The following is an 11,975-nucleotide window of genomic DNA, read 5'->3' as shown; positions in this document are numbered from 1 at the left end:
GTATGAATCAGACCGAAGAAAGCTGGACGGCCCAATACAGACGCAGTATGTATATTTTTTTTTCAGACTTAGCGGAAGGAATGTGGGATTCCCATTATAATTTACCTGCCTACATGTCCTCTTGCTCACATGCTAAGTGGGCGTTTCAATCTGTGAGTGGCAAAAAGGAAACAGACATTCGTTCCCCCTCGGAAAAAAAACGAAGATCCTGATGGAGGAAGAAAAAAAAAAAAGACACATTTTGCAACCAGTGAGATCAACAGCTGATGCCATAAAAGGACTTTCTGGACGTAAGAGGATGCAGTATCTGGGCAAGACGAGTTTGCGGGACATTCTTGGCTACGTCACAAATAAAAATAAACCCTCTTGGCAAAGGACAGAAGACAGAAGATAAATCTCCAAAGGTAATCCGGGGCAGGAAAAAATATAATCTCTTGGAACATTTACATTTTGAAGTATTTACTGAGGTATCATAACAGGAAATGGATTGGGTTTTTTTCCCCCCCCTAAGTTGACTTACATAGGAATATTGAGAGCAAGTGCTGTTTCTTGCCAATCAAATTGTGCAGAGGAAAGAACGGAACGATGGCGAAGAACAATTTAACTTAACAATTGAGCTTAAACCACTTCTTAGCCACTTCTAAGGTCACAACCCTGGCTGTGAAACAGAGGGAGCCATCAAAGTGTGCTGCTGAATCCTTGACCCACACTCTTGGCTCAAACAACCACCGAAATAGAGACGGGTGGCCACGAGGCTGAACCCCTGAAGGACACAACGCTTCTTACACAACCTCAGTAGCCTCTAGTATAGGAAGTCTAGAGGCCAAAGTGGAGGCATCTTGCTCAGCCTATAGCCCTCGTAGGCAGGTGTTGTGGCTCCGTCTTGTGAGCCCCTCTTATCGGAGGAAGAAGGCTCCGAACATGAAGGAGAGGAGATGGCCAGGCCTCCCTCTCCAGGACCCTCCTCTTTGGCAATGCCTCAGGTGTCTCCCGACGGAGAAGAGATTGACCAGGAGCCGGGTGTTTCGGATAATGAGGAAGAGAAGTTGTGGCTGGATCCACGCCAGCGTAGGAGCGATAAGCGTGCGCAGCAGAAAAAGAGACGTGCCAGAGATTAAGCTGAGTCACTGGACCACACCCCACAGGCTATAAAAGGGTGGTGGTGGCCATTTGGACCTCTGTGACGGACAAAAGCTGAATCTCTGGCAAAGTAGTGTGCTGTGGTGTTAAACTGTGTATATTGTTTTTGTTTCTGGGTGTTTGGAGTAAAAGGTCTTGGCAGGCAGCTACGGAGCTGCAGCCAAGTTTCTTATCTGTGAAGTGGTGTCTGGAGAAGTCTTTAAACCCTCGACTGGCTGTTTGGGTGTGTGGGTCGGAACGGGGACAGAACAGCAGAGAGATGGAGGCAGCATGCTTCTAGTCCTCATTCATTCTGGTGATTTTATGATCAGTTGCCGAATGTTCCTCGTGCCCTTCCTGCTTCAGTTAACCTGGCCAGAGGTCCATCCTCTGGGATTGTCCAGCTTGCTGCTGACCCACTGGCTCTTTGGGATGTCCCACTAAAAAAGGCCGAGTGGGTCGTCCTATAAACATGATCGGATAGGCATAACTGGTGACGCCGATGGTTAAAATGCAATGTTGTTGGCAAACTCTGCCCACAGCATGGAATTCGATCCTGACGGGGCATAAGGTTGATTCAGCCTTCCATCCTTCTGAAGCCGGTAAAATGTGGACCCAGATTGTCAGGGGCTAATATGCTGGCAATGTAAAGCGCTATGTTGAGTATATAAATCTAAGTGATATTGCTATAGTTTATTCATCTGCTGGTCACTAGCAGACGACAAGTTCCCTATTGGAAATTGGCCATTTCTGGCTGAGATGGGAATAAACATGTGTCTGATCATCAATGCTTTGGTGCCTTTTCCAGGCCTGTCATGCATTAGCAGACGGATAGAATTGAGAACACATGAAATATTAATACCACTTTACAATGCCTTGGTAAGGCTACGGTTGGGATGCGGCATCCAGTTTTGGTCACCACGAAGTAAAAAAGATGCTGAGACTCTAGAAAGAGTGCAGAGAAGAGCAACAAAGATGATCAGGGGACTGGAGGCTAAAACATATAAGGAACAGTTGCTGGAATTGGGTCTGTCTAGTTTAATGAAGAGAAGGACCAGGGGGGACAGGATAGCAGCATTCCAGTATCTCAGGGGCTGCCCCAAAGAAGAGGGAGTCAAGCTATTCTCCAAAGTGCCCGAAGGCAGGGCAAGAAGCAACGGATGGAAACTCATCAAGGAGAGAAGCAACCTAGAACTAAGGAGAAACTTCCTGACAGTGAGAACAATTAACCAGTGGAACAACCTGCCTCCAGAAGTTGTGGGTGCTCCAACACTGGAAGTTTTTAAAAAGAGACTGGACAGCCATTTGTCTGAAATGGTGTAGGGTTTCCTGCCTGAGCAGGGGGCTGGACTAGANGGGGAAATCAAGCGGGTGTGAAGAGGCGGGGCCGAGGAGAGTGACGTAACCAGACCCAGCGCCTGGTGGATTCCCCCGCCCGCTCTCCGTAGCCGGAAGTACTCGCGGAAGTCCTACCCCCTACTTCCGTTTCCGCCGGTGGTGGCGATGGCGCGAAGGTGGGCTTCGGGGGGAAACGGGGGCGGGAGGGAGGGTTAATGGCGGGTGGGAGGGGAGCGGCCGGCCCAGGCCTGCTCTGACCGCTGCACTTCCTCGGCAGGAGCGGCCGGAGCGGGAGGGCGGCCGCCGCGGGCCCGTTCCAGGAGAGCGACGAGGGTGAGTCGGGGGGCGGGCGGGAGGGCGAGGGGGGGCGGGGGTCTCGGCTGCGGCCTGACGGGACCCCCCCAACCGCCCACCTCTCTCCGCAGACGAGGACTTCGCCGCGCCGCCGAAGAGGGCCCGGCCCGCCGGGAGGAGGTGAGGGAGAGAAGGGCTGCGGGTGTGGGGTGTGTGTGTGTGTGTGTTGCCTATGGATATATACGTGTATATAGGGGTGCGTGTATATAGGTGTGTGTGTGTGTGTGTGTGAATATACACATATATATGTCTGTGTGTATATTGTAGGTGAATATATGTGTATATCAATAAACATAAGTACATATACATATATATAAATATAAATAGGCTTGTATGGCTTATATATAAATATGTGTGTGTGTGTATTGTAGGATGATGTTATCCATTCAGTCATATATATATATATATATATATATATATATATATATATATATATATATATATATATATATATATATATATATATATATATATATATATATATACACACACACACACACACACACACACATACACATACATATATATATCTTAATATCCAATACAGAAATATGTATGTTTGTGTGTTTGCTCACACACACAAACACACATACATATTTCTGTATTGGATATTAAGATATATATATGTATGTGTATATATGTGTGTGTGGTTTATATATATATATAAACAAAAGATACTGTAAAAAGTAAAAAACTGCAGTATAGCAGTTAAAATGTCAAGGTGTAATCAATCAGACTGGTTTGTCTGAAAAACTTCCTGTATATATATATATATATATATATATATACATACACACAAACATACATATTTCTGTATTGGATATTAAGATATATATATGTATGTGTATATATGTGTGTGTGTGTGTGGTTTATATATATATATAAACAAAAGATATTGTAAAAAGTAAAAAACTGCAGTATAGCAGTTAAAATGTCAAGGTGTAATCAATCAGACTGGTTTGTCTGAAAAACTTCCTGTATATATATATATATATACATACACACAAACATACATATTTCTGTATTGGATATTCAGACAGATATACGTACATGACTGAATGGATAACATCATACAATACACACAAATATAAATCATACAACAACACACACACACACACATATATATATATATGTTCATTTACATGTACATGTATTTGTGTTTATATAGATATATAGAGATAGATAGATATAGAGATAGATATATATAGAGATACATAGACAAACAGACAGACACATTTTTGTATTGGATATAAATGTATATAAATATATACATGTATGCATTCATATCCCCAAACTACATTGTTTGTGATAACGTTATTGCTGGATTGCAAATTTGCCGTGAACAGCAAACACCAGTTGTAAAGGAGTTGCAGTTTTAGGATACGTCAACAGAATTGTTAGGTTGTCTGCCCTCCCAAAGTGTGAAAAAAAATACTGCAAAAGTTCTGTCTGTTGCAGTCTTCCCTTTTATTACCAGCTAAAAGATTACTCACTCTGTTAACAAAGATTTAGCATGCCGAAGTTTATTGGACCAGCTGGTTTAGTAAAAGTTATTCTGTTGTGCCTGTACTTGAATGACATCTGTTGTTTCCAGTTGTCGGTCTGTAGAATTTGGGGATGGCCAGTGGCTGGACGATGGAGAGTTATATGTCCAACCTTGGGTTTTTTTGGTTTCAGAGTTCCTCTGGATGAGAAAGTTTTCCAAAGAGACTTGGAAGTTACCTTAGCCCTGTCACTGAACGAATATGTGGGAAACAAAGATAAGACACAGGAAAAAGGTGATTCTTAAAATCTCAAGCTAAAAGCGCCGTTTTTATTTACCTTTGGGGGAGTAGCCATACGTCGTTTCTTGAAATGATTTATTTTCTTGCCTTTACTTTGAGTTGATAGAATAGTCAAGTTATACAAAATGTGGCATGTTTCCCTACTGCTACTTTGGCCAGTCAGGGGTTGCCTTTGGCAGCATCCCTTGAAGTGAAGGTGCCAGGAACTCAGGCACAGGTAATTCTCAACTTAACGTCCACAATTGAGCCCAAACATTCTGTTGCTAAGTGAGACAGTTGCTAAGCGAGTTTTGCCCCAGTTTACGCGCTTTCTTGCCACAGCTTTTGTGAATCGCTGCAGTTGTTAGGTTTGCACTATGCTCCATTTATTATCTTTCCACATTGACAATAACTTTGTCAAGTGATAGCATTGACAAACAATAACATTGACGTGATAGCAGTCTTCCAATATTTGAGGGGCTGCCCCAAAGAAGAGGGAGTCAAGTTATTCTCCAAAGCACTAGAAGACAAGAAACAATGGATGGAAACTAATCAAGGAGAGAAGCAACCTAGAGCTAAGGAGCAACTTCCTGACAGTTAGAACAGTTAACCAGTGGAACAACCTGCCTCTAGAACAGTGATGGCGAACCTTTTAGAGACCGAGTGCCCAAACTGCAACTGAAAACCCACTTATGCATCGTCGGGTGCCGGGTGGGCATGGCCCATTTGGTGGGCGTGGCTGCAGTGGTAACGGCAGACTGGGTGGGACTAAAAAGTTCAATCAATCAATTCCAACTTTGCAAGATCTTTTTTTTCCCTGCGAGAAGTTGAAATTGACTGATTGAACCTTTTTTTTTTTTTTTTTTGGCACACGGCAGCGGAGGCCTAAAGCGAAAAGGTTTTATAAAACCCAGCTGAAGGCCTGGGACTGGGGCGACGGCGCGCGTGCCCACAGAGAGGGCTCTGAGTGCCGCCTCTGGCACCCGTGCCATAGGTCCGCCACCAATGACCTATGGGCTTCCATTCCCAGAATTCTGGGAGGTGAAGTCCACAAGGCTTCAAATCGCCAAGGTTGGACATCCCTGACCTAAAGGAAAAATGAGAGTGCCGCCTCTGGCACCCATGCCATGGGTTCGCCACCACTGCTCTAGAAGCGGTGAATGCTCCAACACTGGAAGTTTTCAAGAAGAGACTGGACAGACATTTGTCTGAAATGGTATAGGGTCTCCTGCCTGAGCAGGGGGTTGGACTAGAAGACCTCCAAGGTCCCTTCCAACTTTATTATTATTATTATTATTATTATTATTATTATTATTATTATTCATTGGTCAACTTCTATACGAGCTAATTTCATTTTGAGTGGTCCACAGCTCTAGTGTCTGGGGTGCCTGTAAACCCTACAGTTTATTTCTTTTACCTAAATTCCCAGTGACGTTTAGCAAAGACAGGTGCAATTCGGTTTACTGTCAGAGTGATAGTGGTTTTTTTCAGTGAAGGGAAAGTGGGTGAGACAGTTTGAGCCCTTGTATGGGGTGTAGGTGCCCTCTCCAGAATGCAAGAACAGCCCATCAGAAGCCACAAAGAGTCTTCCTTATGAGACAACATAGCCTATGATTCTCTTTTTTTTCTTCTGAAGCATCGTCCTCACCGTTTGATTTCAATTCCAGATCGCCTTGCTGAACCAAAGGCAGCCGCTCAAGATTTCAAACAGGAAGTTGTGATATCCACACCGGAGACGGACAACGTTGAAAACCTCCGGGCCAGTAAGATTGACCTGAGGGGGGGGGGAACATGCAGCATCCTTTCCCTAATATCATGCCCTAATTTTGTCTTTTGGGTCCCCCCTCCCTCTTTTCTCTTAAATTGCATTTGCTCGTCTTACTTGAGAATGCCTGACTGTAACTATCCACGTGACCCTTGTAGTTCACCGCATTTTTAAACTCAGCAATTTCACACACAACATCCACCTCTGAATAATTGTGAGCTAGCACAGTAAATAGAATTCTATTCTAGAAAAAGGTTTTTCTGCAGACCAGAATGAAACAAGCATGTATTTGTTGTTAGTTGCGAAGTCGTGTCTGACCCATCGCGACCCCATGGACAACGTTCCTCCAGGCCTTCCTGTCCTCTGCCATCTTCTGGAGTCCATTGAAGTTCACGCCTGCTGCTTCAGGGACTCCATCCAGCCACCTCATTCTCCGTCGTCCCCTTCTTCTCTTGCCCTCCATCTTTCCCAGCATCAGGCTCTTCTCCAGGGAGTCCTTCTTTCTCGTTAGGTGGCCAAAGGACTTGAGTTTCAACTTCAGGATCTGGCCTTCTAAAGAGCAGTCGGGGTGGATCTCCTCTAGGACCGACCGGTTGGATCGCCTTGCAGTCCAGGGGACTCGCAGGAGTCTTCTCCAGCACCAGAGTTCAAAGGCCTCCATTCTTTGGCCTTTCTCAGCCTTTCTTATGGTCCAGTTTTCACAGCCATTCATTGCAACTGGGAAAACCATGGCCTTGACTACACATATGTATAGTCTCCCTTTTTAACGGCCCTGTCATCCATTCATTCATTCCACGTGGCGCCAGGAAGGGCCTCCAGCCAGAATAAAACGAGCGTGGTATCGTTAAAATATTTACTACGTTGCTGTGAAGCTTTCTGTTAAAACCACCTCTCTGGAGTTTCCTATCATCAATATAGTCGTGCAGTCTGGGCAAGGGTGGTGTGCAATTAATCTGCATTAATTAAAGGGAGGATTTATTTGGTAGCCATCCGTCCATTTGTTACTGTTCTGTCTTTCTCGTGATTAGATCAGGAAAACTCTCAGCCACATTTGGAAATTGAATTCAGTCCTTCGGAATCCGTTGGGAAGCCTTTGAAGACCTCAAGCCCTTCAGTGGGCAAGAAGCCCAGCTGGACACCCCCAGGTATGTTCACACTGGTTGGGGATGTCCCAGCTTCTGTCTGCCTGGGCATCTCAGTTCAGAAAGAAAGCATCCTGGGACATGGAAAGGAATTTGTATGAGGCATTTTTCACTCCAGAGGATGGAGTACAGCTGGACCAGAAACCAAGACTGTTGCCTCCCCCAGATCAGATACAGCTGTGGGACGACACATTGTTTATTAAGCACTTATGAACTGTAAACGGTAAAAAAAAATATATATATATTTTTTTTTAAAAAAAGAACTTACAGTGCTTCCCCCCCCCTGGGAAAAAATACAACCCAATTTGACATTCTGACAGCTTTTGGGGGGGTGCCCACACACCCAGTCATGTGATCAGATTTTGGGTGTGCTCAGCAGCTGCTCTTATTTATGGCTGTTTGCAGTGTCCCAGTGACCACGATGGACCCTGTTTTTGTTTCCAGAAACTCTCATTTGCTTGTGGTTTCTGGCAAAAAGGCATCCGTTGCAGCCAACAAATTTGCTTAACAGAAATGGCTTGTCAGAAATGGTATAGGGTTTCCTGCCTGACTAGATGACCTCCAAGGTCCCTTCCAACTTTATTATTATTATTATCATCGTTATTATTATCGTGGTGTGTGCTTTGTGTTTCTCACACTTGATGAACGGCTGCTGCAAAAAAGGGTTGGTAAAATCGGGCGCGGTCACGTGATGACCCCCGCTTAATAACCACAATTCCAGGTGCAATTTTGGCTGTAAGCCAAGGACTACATCACCCAGGATCTGGGTGTCTTAAGAAAGCCCCCCAGAATCTGTTGTGACGTAGTGTTTTTGCATTTGTTTTCAGGTGCATCTGGAAGCAAGACCACCTTGTTGGGAAGAGCTCCGGTTAAGTCACCGGTTCAGGGTCTCCGGCTCGGCCTCTCCAGACATGCCAAAGTGAAGCCCCTGCACCCATCTTGTGCCGGGACCTAAGAGTGCTTAGGCTGGCACGAGAAGGCTGCAGATTGAGGTGGGAACGGAGGAAAGATCTTGTTTTTAAAAATAGAGAACCTGGTGCAAGCAATAAAGGCATCCCAGCCTGGAAAAAGTTTTGCCTTCTAAAACTGAGTTTTGGAAAAAAGGGGCTATTGTCCCTTAAAATATCCAGTCATAATGCCATGGGTTCATTTATTGTCCCTTAAAATATCCAGTCATAATGCCATGGATTCATTTACTGTCCCTTAAAATATCCAGTCATAATGCCATGGGTTCATTTACTGTCCCTTAAAATATCCAGTCATAATGCCATGGATTCATTTATTGTCCCTTAAAATATCCAGTCATAATGCCATGGGTTTATTTACTGTCCCTTGAAATATCCAGTCATAATGCCATGGGTTTATTTACTGTCCCTTGAAATATCCAGTCATAATGCCATGGATTCATTTATTGTCCCTTAAAATATCCAGTCATAACACCATGGGTTTATTTACTGTCCCTTAAAATATCCAGTCATAATGCCATGAATTCATTTATTGTCCCTTAAAATATCCAGTCATAATGCCATGAATTCATTTATTGTCCCTTAAAATATCCAGTCATAATGCCATGGTTCCATTTTTCCCCTGAAATGCTCAAAAGATTTGACCCAGTCTTCTCGTTTTATCCCTGTTTGACCAGTTCTGGCTTATGAGGATTGCGTAACCAGCCACATAGGACAATTGACGTATGACAATCTGGTCATATGTTGTCCGTCTAGAGCAGTGTTGTTGTTGTTTTTTTCAACCTTGGCAACTTTGAGATGTGTGGACTTCAACTCCCAGAATTCCCTGCAGGGTGGGCTGGGGAATTCTGGGAGTTGAAGTCCACATTTCTTAAAGTTGCCAAAGTTGAGAAACACCAGTCTAGACAATGTGTTTTAAAATCACTCTAAAGATAGCGTACCAGGAGGTAGGGTGTTGTTCCTGTTTGATTTTACTTATAATAGAAAAAGCAGTCATTACTATCAGTTTACAACTGTTGTTTTCCTGATCCATCAATGCATGTTCAGCTTCTAGTCCAGGGGTCTTCAAACTTGGCCCTTTGATGACTTGTGGACTTCAACTCCCAGAATTCCTCAGCCAGGCACGTGTGCCTGGCTGAGGAATTCTGGGAGTTGAAGTCCACAAGTCATCAAAGGGCCAAGTTTGAAGACACCTGTTCTAGTCCTTGCAACCATCACTCTCTGTTTGAATGAGATACTGGATGTAGCGATGAAATATATTTATCATTGTGACTATTTAGACAATGAAATAAAAACATTTTAGAAAAAAAAACAAGCTGCTTGTGCTAGGTGATTTCCATCCATTTTGTTTCCGGTCAACTTTATTATAAAGAGAGCGAAAACACAAAATAATTCTATATATAAATAAAAATGTAAATGTTCGTTTGTTCAAAATCTTAAATCTCCGAAAGTTCTTCACCGATTGCTTTGAAATTTTGACACAACGTTGCATTCGAATACGCCCGTGTTTTTATATACCTACTATTCTATAGATGTCACACCTGTGACAGGTAAAAACATGCTTTTTTAAAAAAAAAAACAGCGCCATCCGTTGGACGTAAAAGCAACACACGCTTTTACCAGACTGAGCCACAGCAACGCGTGGCCGGGTACAGCTAGTAGAAAAATAAAGATTGAGGGGGAGGGACTCCAAAACGGGGAAATGTTAAAAAGTGACAGGGGAAAAAACATTTTTAAAAATTGACTTGAAACGTTTGGACAAATACATAGTCTCAAGTGGCCTCTTGAAATCAAACCAAGCATAAAAATATACACGTGAATATTTTTCTAATCAGTCGGAATAACAATTATATAACTTAAAGTGACCTCTTTCTGTTTAAACAAACATAAAAGAATACGCAGCGCACATATACCTAATAGCAAGAATAAAAATACACAAATGTTTCTATAATCATATCAGATTCAGTCATCAAATTCTACAGCAACCTCTGGACGAACACTGTAGCACTGTAGTGTATACGTATGACTGGATGTCTAGCTTTTCTTTCCGTCTTGAGTCACTCTCAGCCCAACTAGCCTCACAGGATTGTTGTGGGGAAAGTAGGAGGAGGAAGTTGAGTTAGATATGTTTGCCACCTTGAGTTGTTTGTAAAATAATAAAGATGATGACAGACGCCAATAAAGGAGAATATCTGTAGCCCAGAGTTGAAATCAGGGGTCCTTGGTGCTCTCTGAGCTTGGTTGTTTTCTTGCAGACGTTTCATTACCCAGCTAGGTAACATCATCAGTGCTAATCAGATAGATCAGTGGTGGCGAACCTATGGCACGGGTGCCAGAGGTGGCACTCAGAGCCCTCTCTGTGGGCACGCGCGCCGTCGCCCCAGTCCTAGGCCTTCAGCTGGGTTTTATAAAAGCTTTTCGCTTTAGGCCTCCGCCGTCGTGTGCAAAAAAAAAAAAAAGGTTCAATCAATCAGTCAATTTCAACTTCTCGCGGGAAAAAAAAAGATCTTGCAAAGTTGGAATTGATTGATTGAACTTTTTAGTCCCACCCAGTCTGCCGTTACACCGCAGCCACGCCTACCCAATGGGCCACACCCACCCAATGGGCCACACCCACCCGGCACCCAACGATGCATAAGTGGATTTTGGGTTGCAGTTTGGGCACTCGGTCTCTAAAAGGTTCGCCATCACTGAGATAGATAAATAGATCGGTAGGGAGAGAGAGAGAGAGAGAGAGGTGATAGATGATAGATACATGATAGATAGCTAGCTAGAAGATAGATAGATAGATAGATAGATAGACAGACAGACAGACAATAGTTTCGCCCGAGGACGTGGACAGGGTCCTGGGGAGTTTCGCCCGAGGACGTGGACAGGGTCCTGGGGAGGCTCAATGCAACCACATGTTTGTTGGATCCATGTCCCTCCTGGCTGGTACTGGCAGCTCGGGAGGGTACACGAGCCTGGTTCCAGGGAATTGTGAACGCTTCTCTGCAGGAGGGTGTCTTCCCTGCGGCCCTTAAAGAGGCCGTTGTGAGACCCCTCCTCAAGAAGCCTTCCCTGAACCCAGATGAGTTGGCTAACTATCGCCCAGTCTCCAACCTTCGCTTTACGGCGAAGGTTGTTGAGAGTGTGGTTGCACAGCAATTCCCCCGGCACCTGGATGAAACTGTCTATCTAGACCCATACCAGTCGGGCTTCAGGCCGGGGCACAGCACGGAAACAGCATTGGTCGCGTTGGTTAATGATCTCTGGAGGGCCCGGGACAGAGGGTATTCCACTGTCCTTGTTCTTTTGGACCTCTCAGCGGCTTTTGATACTGTAGACCATGGTATCATGCTGCGGCGTCTCGGTGGGTTAGGAGTGGGAGGCACCGTTATGCGGTGGTTCTCCTTCCTCACCGACCGTACGCAGTCTGTATTGGCAGGGGGACAGAGGTCGACTCCTAGACCCCTAACTTGCGGGGTGCCTCAGGGGTCGGTCCTCTCCCCCCTTTTGTTCAATATTTATGTGAAGCCGCTGGGGGAGA

The 11,975-nt window shown here is 44.6% G+C and overlaps 2 protein-coding genes across 2 annotated transcripts in view; one reads left to right on the top strand and one right to left on the bottom strand.

Annotated features, from left to right (window-relative positions):
• FGF23 (fibroblast growth factor 23) overlaps nucleotides 1-2,469 on the bottom strand; it is a gene marked incomplete at its 5' end in the record, with an annotated part of 10,473 nt that extends 8,004 nt beyond the window's left edge. Inside the window, one exon of the mRNA XM_015828164.2 lies at nucleotides 2,454-2,469. Within this exon, the coding sequence (XP_015683650.2) occupies nucleotides 2,454-2,469 (16 nt within the window). The remainder of the gene's footprint in view (nucleotides 1-2,453) is intronic.
• A 153-nt stretch (nucleotides 2,470-2,622) lies between these two features.
• On the top strand, nucleotides 2,623-8,505 carry LOC107298801 (RAD51-associated protein 1). Its single transcript, XM_015828163.1, has 7 exons — nucleotides 2,623-2,633; nucleotides 2,735-2,790; nucleotides 2,883-2,931; nucleotides 4,489-4,589; nucleotides 6,242-6,337; nucleotides 7,368-7,484; nucleotides 8,309-8,505. The coding sequence occupies exons 1-7, from the start codon at nucleotides 2,623-2,625 to the stop codon at nucleotides 8,434-8,436; spliced, it is 558 nt and encodes a 185-aa protein (XP_015683649.1). The 3' UTR covers nucleotides 8,437-8,505.
• Nucleotides 8,506-11,975: the final 3,470 nt, after the last annotated feature.

This window comes from Protobothrops mucrosquamatus, unplaced genomic scaffold (genome assembly GCF_001527695.2).
Source record: "Protobothrops mucrosquamatus isolate PMUCROS unplaced genomic scaffold, P.Mucros_1.0 scaffold4292, whole genome shotgun sequence".
In the NCBI taxonomy this organism is placed as follows: Eukaryota; Metazoa; Chordata; class Lepidosauria; order Squamata; family Viperidae; genus Protobothrops; species Protobothrops mucrosquamatus.
Note: the sequence above shows the minus strand (reverse complement) of the source record. Positions and strands in the feature narration are given on the sequence as shown.